Source organism: Oncorhynchus nerka, linkage group LG12, assembly GCF_034236695.1.
Source record: "Oncorhynchus nerka isolate Pitt River linkage group LG12, Oner_Uvic_2.0, whole genome shotgun sequence".
Taxonomy (NCBI): Eukaryota; Metazoa; Chordata; class Actinopteri; order Salmoniformes; family Salmonidae; genus Oncorhynchus; species Oncorhynchus nerka.
In genome coordinates, this window is record NC_088407.1 from 3,602,053 (window position 1) to 3,619,051 (window position 16,999).

The window sequence follows — 16,999 nt, forward strand, 5'->3', positions numbered from 1 at the left end:
CAGGCGACGAGTGGCTAATCAGCCCGTGCCCTCCGTCCTGCTAGCTAATGTTCAATCGGAGGAAAATAAATGGGAAGAACGTCACCATCAGGACCTCTATACCAGGCGGTGTCAGAGGAAGGACCTAAAAAAATGTCAAAGACTCCAGCCACCCCAGTCATAGACTGTTCTCTCTGCTACCGCACGGCAAGAGGTACCGGAGCTCAAAGTCCAGATCCAAGAGACTCCTAAACCCATAATACTCCTGAACAGCTAATGAAATGGCTGCTTCATAACATGGTTATAACTATAATGTTGATATCATGGATGGTCAGTCCTGTATAGCCTCATAACATGGTTATAACTATAATGTTGATATCATGGATGGTCAGTCCTGTATAGGACCCTCAATCTCACACAAATCATCAAGGAACCCACCAGGTACAACCCTAACTCTGTAAGCAAGGGCACCCTCATAGACATCATCCTGACCAACTGGCCCTCCAAATACACCTCCGCTGTCTTCAACCAGGATCTCAGCGACCACTGCCTCATTGCCTGTATCCGCTACGGTGCCGCAGTCAAACGACCACCCCTCATCACTGTCAAACGCTCCCTAAAACACTTCTGTGAGCAGGCCTTTCTAATCGACCTGGCCCGGGTATCCTGGAAGGACATTGACCTCATCCCGTCAGTTGAGGATGCCTGGTCATTCTTTAAGAGTAACTTCCTCACCATATTAGATAAGCATGCTCCGTTCAAAAAATGCAGAACTAAGAACAGATACAGCCCTTGGTTCACTCCAGACCTGACTGCCCTCGACCAGCACAAAAACATCCTGTGGCGGACTGCAATAGCATCGAACAGTCCCCGCGATATGCACTGGGACACTGTGAAGTCCATGGAGAACAAGAGCACCTCCTCCCAGCTGCCCACTGCACTGAGGCTAGGGAACACGGTCACCACCGACAAATCCATGATTATCGAAAACTTCAACAAGCATTTCTCAACGGCTGGCCATGCCTTCCGCCTGGCTACTCCTACCTCGGCCAACAGCTCCGGCCCCCCCGCAGCTCCTCGCCCAAGCCTCTCCAGGTTCTCCTTTACCCAAATCCAGATAGCAGATGTTCTGAAAGAGCTGCAAAACCTGGACCCGTATAAATCTGCTGGGCTTGACAATCTGGACCCTCTATTTCTGAAACTATCCGCCGCCATTGTCGCAACCCCTATTACCAGCCTGTTCAACCTCTCTTTCATATCATCTGAGATCCCCAAGGATTGAAAGCTGCCGCAGTCATCCCCCTCTTCAAAGGGGAGACACCCTGGACCCAAACTGTTACAGACCTATATCCATTCTGCCCTGCCTATCTAAGGTCTTCGAAAGCCAAGTCAACAAACAGGTCACTGACCATCTCGAATCCCACCGTACCTTCTCCGCTATGCAATCTGGTTTCCGAGCCGGTCACGGGTGCACCTCAGCCACACTCAAGGTACTAAACGACATCATAACCGCCATCGATAAAAGACAGTACTGTGCAGCCGTCTTCGTCGACCTTGCCAAGGCTTTCGACTCTGTCAATCACCATATTCTTATCGGCAGACTCAGTAGCCTCGGCTTTTCGGATGACTGCCTTGCCTGGTTCACCAATTACTTTGCAGACAGAGTTCAGTGTGTCAAATCGGAGGGCATGTTGTCCGGTCCTCTGGCAGTCTCTATGGGGGTGCCACAGGGTTCAATTCTCGGGCCGACTCTTTTCTCTGTGTATATCAATGATGTTGCTCTTGCTGCGGGCGATTCCCTGATCCACCTCTACGCAGACGACACCATGCTATACACTTTCGGCCCGTCATTGGACACTGTGCTATCTAACCTCCAATCGAGCTTCAATGCCATACAACACTCCTTCCGTGGCCTCCAACTGCTCTTAAACGCTAGTAAAACCAAATGCATGCTTTTCAACCGATCGGTGCCTGCACCCGCTTGCCCGACTAGCATCACCACACTGGATGGTTCCGACCTTGAATATGTGGACACCTATAAGTACCTAGGTGTCTGGCTAGACTGCAAACTCTCCTTCCAGACCCATATGAAACATCTCCAATCGAAAATCAAATCAAGAGTCGGCTTTCTATTCCGCAACAAAGCCTCCTTCACTCACGCTGCCAAGCTTACCCTAGTAAAACTGACTATCCTACCGATCCTCGACTTCGGCGATGTCATCTACAAAATGGCTTCCAACACTCTTCTCAGCAAACTGGATGCAGTTTATCACAGTGCCATCCGTTTTGTCACTAAAGCACCTTATACTACCCACCACTGCGACTTGTATGCTCTAGTCGGCTGGCCCTCGCTACATATTCGTCGCCAGACCCACTGGCTCCAGGTCATCTACAAGGCCATGCTAGGCAAAGCTCCGCCTTATCTCAGCTCACTGGTCACGATGGCAACACCCATCCGTAGCACACGCTCCAGCAGGTGTATCTCATTGAGCATCCCCAAAGCCAACACCTCATTCGGCCGCCTTTCGTTCCAGCCTGCCTGTGACTGGAACGATTTGCAAAAATCGCTGAAGTTGGAGACTTTTATCTCCCTCACCAACTTCAAACATCAGCTATCTGAGCAGCTAACCGATCGCTGCAGCTGTACATAATCTATTGGTAAATAGCCCACCCATTTTCACCTACCTCATCCCCACAGTTTTTATTTATTTACCTTTCTGCTCTTTTGCACACAAATATCTCTACCTGTACATGATCATCTGATCATTTATCACTCCAGTGTTAATCTGCAATATTGTAATTATTCGCCTACCTCCTCATGCCTTTTGCACACATTGTATATAGACTCCCCTTTTTTTTCTCTACTGTGTTATTGACTTGTTAATTGTTTACTCCATGTGTAACTCTGTGTTGTCTGTTCACTCTGCTATGCTTTATCTTGGCCAGGTCGCAGTTGCAAATGAGAACCTGTTCTCAACTAGCCTACCTGGTTAAATAAAGGTGTTCTCAACTAGCCTACCTGGTTAAATAAAGGTGAAATAAAAAAAATTAAAAAATAAATAGTCTCATAACATGGTTATAACTATAATGTTGATATCATGGATGGTCAGTCCTGTATAGTCTCATAACATGGTTATAACTATAATGTTGATATCATGGATGGTCCTGTATAGCCTCATAACATGGTTATAACTATAATGTTGATATCATGGATGGACAGTCCTGTATAGTCTCATAACATGGTTATAACTATAATGTTGATATCATGGATGGTCAGTCCTTACATCCACAGCTCTGTCTATTAATCTGAGAGTGGTTACATTTCCCCAGGCCCATCCCTCAGCTTTTTACCAAAACAGAGGCGGGGCGATCGTTTTGTAATTGTTTAATCTGTGGATTTGCCCTTTAAAACAGCTGCATATTATCAAGATATCAAAGTGCCACCAACTAAAAGGTAAACAACAGACCTGTAGCAAATGCAGCATATGGCATTTATTTATCACATGTAAATAGCACTTTTCAGTAGTGCTCAAAGCCATTCCACTAGCGCAGCATTTATTTTCAAACCCGAATCAATGAGCCCAATCAGTCGTCCATGACAACTAAATCATAAACAACAACCGTTCCGTTCTGCCTGCTGGCTAATAAATCCTCAGGTTTGAGGTCATACTCAGGTAAAACAATGTGGCTAATCTATACTTCCATATTTCCAAGTCCTGTTCTTGAAGATCAAGGGGTTTTAACATTTATTGGAACGGCTGGAATTGATTTATCCTGCAATTAGACGTTGTTCAATTGGTAATATACATTTTATGTCTTCTTCTAATGCCTCTTAAGGGGAACGTAATCTAAAAGTAACTGAATGTAATCAGATTACGTTACTGAGTTTTGGGTAATCTAAAAAAAAATTGACTAGAGTGTCCTTCAGGCTTATTCCTCCAATAGGCTGAGATTACCCTGAATCAAAGCCCCACGATCATTCTGGGCCTGTTGAAAATGAGATTTCAGTTCAGTGTTGAACCCCACCAGAGCCTGAGAATAAATAAGTCCCCACAAATGGAACCACAGTTATCCTCTCTACCTCCTGTCTGTCACACCCTGACCTGTCTTTGTGCTTGTCTCTACCCCCCTCCAGGCGTCGTCCATCTTCCCCATTATCCCCTGTGTATTTATACCTGTGTTCTCTGTTTGTCTGTTTCCATTTTGTTTTTGTTTGTGAAACCTACCAGTGTTTGTCCCCCTGCTCCTGTCTGTTCTTGCTCCTGTTTTCTAGTCCTTCCTGGTTTTGACCGTTCTGCCCCTGACCCTGAGCCTGCCTGCCGTTCTGTACCTTCCCCCACCTCTCTGGATTATTGACCTCTGACCCTGACCCTGAGCCTGACTTGCTTAATAAACAAATGTGCTTTCTAATGACAACTAAAATGTTCAAACTACGGCATAAGGGAACGGTGAGAGCATAAGAGGCATTCCGTCGTTTTGATTAAGACATTAGTGAGCAAGCTAGGCCGTATTCAATATAACTATTTGTTCAGCACTTTTGAAATTTACAGCGACAGGATTCAGAACATGGGCCGTTCTGACAGTTTTCTCCCTGCACACCAAGTCAGAAGCCTAGAATAAATAAAAGGGGGCATATAAGCAGACAATGAAAGCTCTTACAATATTTGATGATTATATTTCTCTAAAACAGGTTATAGGCTACATGTGCACCACCAAGTCAGAACAGTAGGCTAAATTATGAGGGGGAAAGAGACCATTATTTGGGTGAGGAACATGGGCTACTAACAGCTTACTACACAACATCAAAATCAAATCAAATTTTATTGGTCACATACACATGGTTAGCAGATGTTATTGCGAGTGTATCAAAATGCTTGTGCTCCTTGTTTCGGCAAATACACACAAATGTAAAGGGATGGAATAAGAATATGTACATGATAAATATATGGATGAGAGATGACCGAGCGGCATAGGCAAGATGCAATAGATGGTATAAAATACAGTATATACATATGAGATGAGTAATGTAGGGTACGTAAACATTATATTAAGTGACATTATTTAAAGTGACTCGTGATACATTTATTTAATCCATGTATTGGCCAATGATTTGAGTCTGTAGGTAGGCAGCAGCCTCTCTGTGTTAGTGATGGCTGTTTAACAGTCTGATGGCCTTGAGATAGAAGCTGTTTTTCAGTCTCTCTGCCCAAGCTTTGATGTACCTGTACTGACCTACTCTTCTGGATGATAGCGGGGTGAACAGGCAGTGGCTTGAGTGGTTGTTGGCCTTGATGATAGTTTTGGCCTTCCTGTGACAATAGGTGCTGTAGGTGTCCTGGAGGGCAGGTAGTTTGCCCCCGGTGATGCGTTGTGCTGACCTCACCACCCTCTGGAGAACCTTGTGGTTGATGACATTTTAAAATGTGATAATTAACCAATGATATTAGGCCACTCTTGGCCATGATTACAGACCCCTGTGTCTTTTGACACTACATAAACGAGTCATCCCGCAGTGTTTGTGATTATACCCTGATGAAGACAGCTTTGCTGTCGAAACGTTGGTAATTACATTTTTGCATCTGACCTCCTAGAGTGTGCGGCTCTCTTTTATTTTCAAGGTTTCTACTCCGCTAGCCAGCACCTTGCCTAAATAGGTGTGCGTTTATTTTTCTTCTAGATGGTGCAGTTGCCATACCAGGTGGTGATACAGCCTGACAGGATGCTCTAAATGGTGAATCTGTAAAAGTTTGTGAGGGTTTTAGGTGACAAGCCAAATTTCTTCCGCCTCCTGGGGTTGAAGATGCGCCGTTGCACCTTCTTCACCACACTGTCTGTGCGGGTGGACCATTTCAGTGTGTCCATGATCTGTACGCCGAGGAACTTAAAACTTTCCACCTTCCACTGCCGTTTCCTGAAGTCCAAGATCGTCTCCTTTGTTTTGTTGACGTTGAGTGAGAGGTTGTTTTCCTGACACAACTCTCCGAGTGCCCTCACCTCCTCCCTGTAGGCCGTCTCGTCGTTGTTGGTAATCAAGCCCACTACTGTTGTGTCGTCTGCAAACTTGATGATTGAGTTGGAGGCGTGCGTGGCCACGCAGTCATGGGTGAACAGGGAGTACAGGACGGGGCTGAGAACGCACCCTTGGGGGGACCCAGTGTTGAGGATCAGCGGGGTGGAGATGTTGTTTCCTACCCTCACCACCTGGGGGCGGCCCGTCAGGAAGTCCAGGACCCAGTTGGTGTTGTACCCTGACTACACCGCTCGCGTCCACCACACTGAGTGATGGTGACTGCTGAGTGATGGTGACTGCTGAGTGATGGTGACTGCTGAGTGATTTGTAATGGTGACTGCTGAGTGATGGTGACTGCTGAGTGATGTGTAATGGTGACTGCTGAGTGATGGTGACTGCTGAGTGATGGTGACTGCTGAGTGATGGTGACTGCTGAGTGATGGTGACTGCTGAGTGATGTGTAATGGTGACTGCTGAGTGATGGTGACTGCTGAGTGATGGTGACTGCTGAGTGATGTGTAATGGTGACTGCTGAGTGATGGTGACTGCTGAGTGATGGTGACTGCTGAGTGATGTGTAATGGTGACTGCTGAGTGATGGGTAATAGTGACTGCTGAGTGATGTGTAATGGTGACTGCTGAGTGATGTGTAATGGTGACTGCTGAGTGATGGGTAATGGTGACTGCTGAGTGATGGTGACTGCTGAGTGATGTGTAATGGTGACTGCTGAGTGATGGTGACTGCTGAGTGATGGGTAATGGTGACTGCTGAGTGATGGGTAATGGTGACTGCTGAGTGATGGGTAATAGTGACTGCTGAGTGATGGGTAATGGTGACTGCTGCGTGATGGTGACTGCTGAGTGATGTGTAATGGTGACTGCTGAGTGATGGTGACTGCTGAGTGATGTGTAATGGTGACTGCTGAGTGATGGTGACTGCTGAGTGATGTGTAATGGTGACTGCTGAGTGATGGTGAATGCTGAGTGATGGTGACTGCTGAGTGATGTGTAATGGTGACTGCTGAGTGATGGTGACTGCTAGGTAATGTGTAATGGTGACTGCTGAGTGATGTGTAATGGTGACTGCTGAGTGATGGTGACTGCTGAGTGATGGTGACTGCTGAGTGATGTGTAATGGTGACTGCTGAGTGATGGGTAATAGTGACTGCTGAGTGATGGTGACTGCTGAGTGATGGTGACTGCTGAGTGATGTGTAATGGTGACTGCTGAGTGATGGTGACGGCTGAGTGATGTGTAATGGTGACTGCTGAGTGATGGGTAATAGTGACTGCTGAGTGATGGTGAATGCTGAGTGATGGTGACTGCTGAGTGATGTGTACTGGTGGCTTGGCTTATGATATTTACCTGATGGTGTTTACCTGATGGTGTTTACCTGATGGTGTTTACCTGATGGTGTTTACCTGATGATGTTTACCTGATGTTGTTTACCTGATGTTGTTTACCTGATGGTGTTTACCTGATGGTGTTTACCTGATGATGTTTACCTGATGGTGTTTACCTGATGATGTTTACCTGATGGTGTTTACCTGATGATGTTTACGTGATGGTGTTTACCTGATGATGTTTACCTGATGATGTTTACCTGATGATGTTTACCTGATGGTGTTTACCTGATGGTGTTTATCTGGTGTTGTTTGTCTGATTATGTTAATCTGACACTTTTTCCATGAAAATAATAATAGTAATAGTATAATAAATATATCAACTTGTTATAGGAACAGTCTATTATAAGAACGCTTTCTACTCTTTATTATGAGTTCCCTCATCGACAACATCCTGTAGGCCAGCACCATGATGGCACTCTGCTGCCTCCCTGTGGTCATCTGGGAGAACTGCAGCCTCTGGAAACTGGTTACCGAACAGTGTGAAGATACTGTAGGATTCTCCAGCCATCATAGCTCAATATAAACAGGAGAAACACTTCCTGCAGTAACAGCTCATAGTCTGTTTATTACCAGCAGCATTATCAACTGTCTAGTCTGTGGTAACTACACCTGTCTAGTCTATGGTAACTACACCTGTCTAGTCTGTGGTAACTACACCTGTCTAGTCTATGGTAACTACACCTGTCAACTGTCTAGTCTATGGTAACTACACCTGTCAACTGTCTAGTCTATGGTAACTACACCTGTCTAGTCTATGGTAACTACACCTGTCTAGTCTATGGTAACTACACCTGTCAACTGTCTAGTCTATGGTAACTACACCTGTCTAGTCTATGGTAACTACACCTGTCTAGTCTGTGGTAACTACACCTGCCAACTGTCTAGTCTATGGTAACTACACCTGTCAACTGTCTACTCTATGGTAACTACACCTGTCAACTGTCTACTCTATGGTAACTACACCTGTCAACTGTCTAGTCTATGGTAACTACACCTGTCAACTGTCTAGTCTATGGTAACTACACCTGTCTAGTCTATGGTAACTACACCTGTCAACTGTCTTCTCTATGGTAACTACACCTGTCAACGGTCTAGTCTATGGTAACTACACCTGTCAACTGTCTAGTCTATGGTAACTACACCTGTCAACTGTCTAGTCTATGGTAACTACACCTGTCAACTGTCTAGTCTATGGTAACTACACCTGTCAACTGTCTAGTCTATGGTAACTACACCTGTCTAGTCTATGGTAACTACACCTGCCAACTGTCTAGTCTATGGTAACTACACCTGTCAACTGTCTAGTCTATGGTAACTACACCTTTCTAGTCTATGGTAACTACACCTGTCAACTGTCTAGTCTATGGTAACTACACCTGTCAACTGTCTAGTCTATGGTAACTACACCTGTCAACTGTCTATTCTATGGTAACTACACCTGTCAACTGTCTAGTCTATGGTAACTACACCTGTCAACTGTCTACTCTATGGTAACTACACCTGTCTAGTCTATGGTAACTACACCTGTCAACTGTCTAGTCTATGGTAACTACACCTGTCTAGTCTATGGTAACTACACCTGTCTAGTCTATGGTAACTACACCTGTCAACTGTCTAGTCTATGGTAACTACACCTGTCTACTGTCTAGTCTATGGTAACTACACCTGTCTAGTCTATGGTAACTACACCTGTCAACTGTCTAGTCTATGGTAACTACACCTGTCAACTCTCTAGTCTATGGTAACTACACCTGTCAACTGTCTAGTCTATGGTAACTACACCTGCCAACTGTCTAGTCTATGGTAACTACACCTGTCTAGTCTATGGTAACTACACCTGTCAACTGTCTAGTCTATGGTAACTACACCTGTCTAGTCTGTGGTAACTACACCTGTCAACTGTCTAGTCTATGGTAACTACACCTGTCAACTGTCTACTCTATGGTAACTACGCCTGTCTAGTCTATGGTAACTACACCTGTCAACTGTCTAGTCTATGGTAACTACACCTGTCTAGTCTATGGTAACTACATCTGCCAACTGTCTAGTCTATGGTAACTACACCTGTCTAGTCTATGGTAACTACACCTGTCAACTGTCTAGTCTATGGTAACTACACCTGTCAACTGTCTAGTCTATGGTAACTACACCTGTCAACTGTCTAGTCTATGGTAACTACACCTGTCTAGTCTATGGTAACTACACCTGTCAACTGTCTTCTCTATGGTAACTACACCTGTCAACGGTCTAGTCTATGGTAACTACACCTGTCAACGGTCTAGTCTATGGAAGGTTAGCCATCCTTTGTGTATGTTTCAGTGTGAGTGAGTGTGTGTAGTTGCATGAATGTGGTGTGGTTGAGGTTGTGTTGTGTGTACTGTGGGGTCCACCGCTCTCAGTTTAGCGAGGTAGCAGTTAGTCTGGGAAGACCCTCTCAGTCCAGTGAGGTAGCAGGTTAGACTGGGAAGACCCTCTCAGTCAGCGTGGTAGCAGGTTAGGGAAGACCCTCTCAGTCCAGCATGGTAGCAGGTTAGTCTGGGAAGACCCTCTCAGTCCAGTGAGGTAGCAGGTTAGTCTGGGAAGATCCTCTCAGTCCAGTGTGGTAGCAGGTTAGGGAAGACCCTCTCAGTCCAGCATGGTAGCAGGTTAGTCTGGGAAGACCCTCTCAGTCCAGCGAGGTAGCAGGTTATTCTGGGAAGACCCTCTCAGTCCAGCGAGGTAGCAGGTTAGCCTGGGAAGACCCTCTGTCTAGCGAGGTAGCAGGTTAGGGAAGTCCCTCTCAGTCCAGCGTGGTAGCAGGTTAGTCTGGGAAGACCCTCTCAGTCCAGCATGGTAGCAGGTTAGGGAAGACCCTCTCAGTCCAGCGTGGTAGCAGGTTAGGGAAGTCCCTCTCAGTCCAGCGAGGTAGCAGGTTAGTCTGGGAAGACCCTCTCAGTCTAGCGAGGTAGCAGGTTAGTCTGGGAAGACCCTCTCAGTCCAGTGAGGTAGCAGGTTAGTCTGGGAAGATCCTCTCAGTCCAGCGTGGTAGCAGGTTAGGGAAGACCCTCTCAGTCCAGCATGGTAGCAGGTTAGTCTGGGAAGACCCTCTCAGTCCAGCGAGGTAGCAGGTTATTCTGGGAAGACCCTCTCAGTCCAGCGAGGTAGCAGGTTAGCCTGGGAAGACCCTCTGTCTAGCGAGGTAGCAGGTTAGGCAAGTCCCTCTCAGTCCAGCGTGGTAGCATGTTAGTCTGGGAAGACCCTCTCAGTCCAGCATGGTAGCAGGTTAGGGAAGACCCTCTCAGTCCAGCGTGGTAGCAGGTTAGGGAAGTCCCTCTCAGTCCAGCGAGGTAGCAGGTTAGTCTGGGAAGACCCTCTCAGTCCAGCGAGGTATCAGGTTAGGGAAGACCCTCTCAGTCCAGCGTGGTAGCAGGTTAGAGAAGACCCTCTCAGTACAGCGTGGTAGCAGGTTAGGGAAGACCCTCTCAGTCCAGCGTGGTAGCAGGTTAGGGAAGACCCTCTCAGTCCAGCGTGGTAGCAGGTTAGTCTGGGAAGATCCTCTCAGTCCAGCGAGGTAGCAGGTTAGTCTGGGAAGACCCTCTCAGTCCAGCGATGAGACACCAGGAGGTTAAGAGATGAAAATGTGGTAAATGTTTTGCTTCATATCACCATTGTTAATCATGTTCTGTAGCTAGTTGGAGTGTGTCTCATCTAAAAAGGGTTGGAGTGTGTCTCATCTGAAAAGGTTCGGAGTGTGTCTCATCTGAAAGGGTCGGGATAGCGTTACCGGAAGGCAGACACACACCTGTTTCCATGCAGTCTTATTCTCGTTGACAAAATACCTCCCCGTCTCTCTCTCACGCACGGTTTACCAAGCGTTCATATGGAGACAGTCTGGATCTGTACAGTAGAGGGAAAGGTTAGGTAGGTAGACACACACAGGTTGTGTAGTTATTTAACAAAGAGGATGTAAGGACAAGCTACATATCGCAAGATATGCGTATTATCTAGCTACTGCAGAGGTCGAAACACACACAGTGGTCAGACTCCGGAGACGGGCACATAGTGCACCACTCCCTAGCATTCTTCTCGCCAATGTCCAGTCTCTTGACAACAAGGTTGATGAAATCCGAGCAAGGGTAGCATTCCAGAGGGACATCAGAGACTGTAACGTTCTTAGCTTCACGGAAACATGGCTTACTGGGAAGACGCTATCCGAGGCGGTGCAGCCAGCGGGTTTCTCCACGCATCGCGCCGACAGAAACAAACATCTTTCTGGTAAGAAGAGGGGCGGGGGCGTATGCCTTATGGCTAACGAGACATGGTGTGATGAAAGAAACATACGGGAACTCAAATCCTTCTGTTCACCTGATTAAGAATTCCTCACAATCAAATGTAGACCGCATTATCTACCAAGAGAATTCTCTTCGATTATAATCACAGCCGTATATATCCCCCCCAAGCAGACACATCGATGGCTCTGAACGAACTTTATTTGACTCTTTGCAAACTGGAATCCCTTTATCCGGAGGCTGCATTCATTGTAGCTGGGGATTTTAACAAGGCTAATCTGAAAACAAGACTCCCTAAATTTTATCAGCATATCGATTGCGCAACCAGGGGTGGAAAAACCTTGGATCATTGTTACTCTAACTTCCGCGACGCATATAAGGCCCTGCCCCGCCCCCCTTTCGGAAAAGCTGACCACGACTCCATTTTGTTGATCCCTGCCTACAGACAGAAACTAAAACAAGAGCTCCCACGCTGAGGTCTGTCCAACGCTGGTCCGACCAAGCTGACTCCACACTCCAAGACTGCTTCCATCACGTGGACTGGGTTATGTTTCGTATTGCGTCAGATAACAATATTGACGAATACGCTGATTCGGTGTGCGAGTTCATTAGAACGTGCGTTGAAGATGTCGTTCCCATAGCAACGATTAAAACATTCCCTAACCAGAAACCGTGGATTGATGGCAGCATTCGCGTGAAACTGAAAGCGCGAACCACTGCTTTTAATCAGGGCAAGGTGACTGGTAACATGACCGAATACAAACAGTGCAGCTATTCCCTCCGCAAGGCTATCAAACAAGCTAAGCGTCAGTACAGAGACAAAGTAGAATCTCATTTCAACGGCTCAGACACAAGAGGCATGTGGCAGGGTCTACAGTCAATCACGGACTACAAGAAGAAATCCAGCCCAGTCACGGACCAGGATGTCTTGCTCCCAGGCAGACTAAATAACTTTTTTGCCCGCTTTGAGGACAATACAGTGCCACTGACACGGCCTGCAACGAAAACATGCGGACTCTCCGTCACTGCAGCCGAGGTGAGTAAGACATTTAAACGTGTTAACCCTCGCAAGGCTGCAGGCCCAGACGGCATCCCCAGCCGCACCCTCAGAGCATGCGCAGACCAGCTGGCCGGTGTGTTTACGGACATATTCAATCAATCCCTATACCAGTCTGCTGTTCCCACATGCTTCAAGAGGGCCACCATTGTTTCTGTTCCCAAGAAAGCTAAGGTAACTGAGCTAAATGACTACCGCCCCGTAGGACTCACTTCCGTCATCATGAAGTGCTTTGAGAGACTAGTCAAGGACCATATCACCTCCACCCTACCTGACACCCTAGACCCACTCCAATTTGCTTACCGCCCAAATAGGTCCACAGACGATGCAATCTCAACCACACTGCACACTGCCCTAACCCATCTGGACAAGAGGAATACCTATGTGAGAATGCTGTTCATCGACTACAGCTCGGCATTCAACACCATAGTACCCTCCAAGCTCGTCATCAAGCTCGAGACCCTGGGTCTCGACCCCGCCGTGTGCAACTGGGTACTGGACTTCCTGACGGGCCGCCCCCAGGTGGTGAGGGTAGGCAACAACATCTCCTCCCTGCTGATCCTCAACACTGGGGCCCCACAAGGGTGCGTTCTGAGCCCTCTCCTGTACTCCCTGTTCACCCACGACTGCGTGGCCACACAACAGTGGTAGGCTTGATTACCAACAACGACGAGACGGCCTACAGGGAGGAGGTGAGGGCCCTCGGAGTGTGGTGTCAGGAAAATAACCTCACACTCAACGTCAACAAAACTAAGGAGATGATTGTGGACTTCAGGAAACAGCAGAGGGAACACCCCCCTATCCACATCGATGGAACAGTAGTGGAGAGGGTAGCAAGTTTTAAGTTCCTCGGCATACACATCACAGACAAACTGAATTGGTCCACTCACACAGACAGCATCGTGAAGAAGGCGCAGCAGCGCCTCTTCTACCTCAGGAGGCTGAAGAAATTCGGCTTGTCACCAAAAGCACTCACAAACTTCTACAGATGCACAATCGAGAGCATCCTGGCAGGCTGTATCACCGCCTGGTTCGGCAACTGCTCCGCCCTCAACCGTAAGGCTCTCCAGAGGGTAGTGAGGTCTGCACAACGCATCACCGGGGGCAAACTACCTGCCCTCCAGGACACCTACACCACCCGATGTTACAGGAAGGCCATAAAAATCATCAAGGACATCAACCACCCGAGCCACTGCCTGTTCACCCCGCTATCATCCAGAAAGCGAGGTCAGTACAGGTGCATCAAAGCTGGGACCAAGAGACTGAAAAACAGCTTCTATCTCTCAAGACCATCAGACTGTTAAACAGCCACCACTAACATTGAGTGGCTGCTGCCAACACACTGACACTGACTCAACTCCAGCCACTTTAATAATGGGAATTGATGGGAAATGATGTAAATATATCACTAGCCACTTTAAACAATGCTACCTTATATAATGTTACTTACCCTACATTATTAATCTCATATGTATACGTATATACTGTACTCTATATCATCGACTGCATCCTTATGTAATACATGTATCACTAGCCACTTTAACTATGCCACTTTGTTTACATACTCATCTCATATGTATATACTGTACTCGATACCATCTACTGTATCTTGCCTATGCTGCTCTGTACCATCACTCATTCATATATCCTTATGTACATATTCTTTATCCCCTTACACTGTGTATAAGACAGTAGTTTTGGAAGTGTTAGTTAGATTACTTGTTGGTTATCACTGCATTGTCGGAACTAGAAGCACAAGCATTTCGCTACACTCGCATGAACATCTGCTAACCATGTGTATGTGACAAATAAAATGTGATTTGATTTGATTTGATTTGGTCTACGGAGGGCCAGCTCAAATACAGACACATCAGCTGATCCAAGATCTGTGCCTAAGGGCTACATAGTCACTGGACAGGAGCGAGCTAGTTACACTACGGTCCGTACTCTCCAACAAGACAAATGCCACATACACCAAACAAAAATATAAATGCAACATGCAAAGTTTTGGTCCCATGTTTCATGGAAATAAAAGATCCCAGAAATGTTCTAAAAAAAAAGCTTATTTCTCTCAAATTTGTTTTACATCCCTGTTAGTCAGCATTTCTCCTTTGCCAAGATAATCCATCCACCTGACAGGTGTGGCATATCAAGAAGCTGATCATTACGCAGGTGCACCTTGTTCTGGGGACAATAATAGGTCACTCTAAAATGTGCAGTTTTGTCACAACACAATGCCAGAGATGTCTCATTTTGAGGGAGTGTGCAATCGGCATGCTGACTGCAGGAATGTCCAGCAGTTGTTGTTGCCAGATAATTAAATGTTCAATTCTCTACCATAAGCCACTTCCAACGTAATTTTAGAGAATTTGGCAGTACGTCCAACCGGACTAAAAACCACAAACCACGTGTAACCACGACAACACAGGACCACCACATCCAGCTTCTTCACCTGATCATCTGAGACCAGCCACCAGGACAGCTTCTTCACCTGATCGTCTGAGACCAGCCACCTGGACAGCTTCTTCACCTGATCATCTGAGACCAGCCACCAGGACAGCTTCTTCACCTGATCATCTGAGACCAACCACCAGGACAGCTTCTTCACCTGATCATCTGAGACCAACCACCAGGACAGCTTCTTAACCTGATCATCTGAGACCAACCACCCAGACAGCTTCTTCACCTGATCATCTGAGACCAGCCACCAGGACAGCTTCTTCACCTGATCATCTGAGACCAACCACCCAGACAGCTTCTTCACCTGATCATCTGAGACCAGCCACCAGGACAGCTTCTTCACCTGATCATCTGAGACCAGCCACCAGGACAGCTTCTTCACCTGATCGTCTGAGACCAGCCACCTGGACAGCTTCTTCACCTGATCATCTGAGACCAGCCACCAGGACAGCTTCTTCACCTGATCATCTGAGACCAACCACCAGGACAGCTTCTTCACCTGATCATCTGAGACCAGCCACCAGGACAGCTTCTTCACCTGATCATCTGAGACCAGCCACCCAGACAGCTTCTTCACCTGATCATCTGAGACCAGCCACCCAGACAGCTGAGGAAACTGAGGAGTATTTATGTCTGCAATAAAGCCCTTTTGTGGGGAAGAACTCATTCTGATTGGCTGGGCCTGGCTCCCCAATGGGTGGGACTGGCTCAAAGGTGGGTGGGCCAATGTCCTCCCAAGCCCACCCAAGGATGTGCCCCTGTCCAGTCATGTGAAATCCATAGATTTAGGGCCTAATTTATTTATTTCAATTGATTTGATTGTCCTTATTTGAACTGTAAATCAGTAACATCTTGAAATATTTGTATTTATATATTTTGTTCAGTATAGTCAGCTGGCCAAGAGAAAGCGATGTAGTCTTCTCTGTCCATCCATCGTGCTGTGTGGTGTGTGGCCTTTCCTTCGACTCTGAGGACAAAGGAGACACACACATGGGAAACTGGCGAGGTGATACCAAGGTTCGCCACACGGTGGCGCTAAACGTCAATTTATAATTGATGACATTGATAAAATAGATTCACAATTAGGTGAACAACGTGTGGGTTCTTCCAAATACTGAACAGGAATGTTGCTGTCAACATATTGTCTGAATAGAATAAATGTATTTTAGCCTTACTAGAAAATAGCTTATAAGAGATTCAAAACTTGAATCATTTAAAGCAGTTTATTAAAATAAAGTCCTTTTAAATGGATTTGTATTTCACTGACCTCATTCAGAATGAATCGCGTTAAGGTCGTTCTAGTAGCCTAGTACTGTAATATACTCTCCTCCTCTTCCTCTCCTCCTCTCATCTCCTCTCCTCTCATCTCCACCTCTCATCTCCTCTCCTCCTCTCCTCCTCTTCCTCTCCACCTCTCCTCCTCTCTCCTCATCCTCATCCTCCTCCTCCTCTTCCTCTCCACCTCTCATCTCCACCTCTCATCTCTCTCCTCTCTTCCTCATCCTCATCCTCCTCCTCCTCTCCCCTCCCCTCAACACCTCGTTCATTTGAGGGTCTGCAATAACCAGACAAGGAGCAGAGACACACAGAGACAAGAGGCTTCTCGATGCTTATTGCTGAATAACGGAGAAACATGAATTATAAGCGAACCTATGGACAGATATTTCTAGTAAGGATACTTAATTATTTTTACTTTATAAAGAAATGTCAAATTGAATAAGACTGATGTTTACTAAAAACTATTTTAAAAATAGATTTATTTCAGGTAAAAACTTACTGTGGTCAGAATCATTTCAGAATTGTTATCTTTATTTGGTTGA

General features: G+C 46.4%; 1 protein-coding gene across 1 annotated transcript in view; it reads left to right on the forward strand.

Moving 5' to 3' along the window:
- Nucleotides 1–302: 302 nt before the first annotated feature.
- Nucleotides 303–16,999, forward strand: part of LOC115125413 (atrial natriuretic peptide receptor 2-like) — a 97,680-nt gene continuing 80,983 nt past the window's right edge. The window contains exons 1-2 of the mRNA XM_065025991.1: nt 303–309; nt 5,742–5,905. Coding sequence (XP_064882063.1) covers nt 303–309; nt 5,742–5,905 — 171 coding nt within the window. The remainder of the gene's footprint in view (nt 310–5,741; nt 5,906–16,999) is intronic.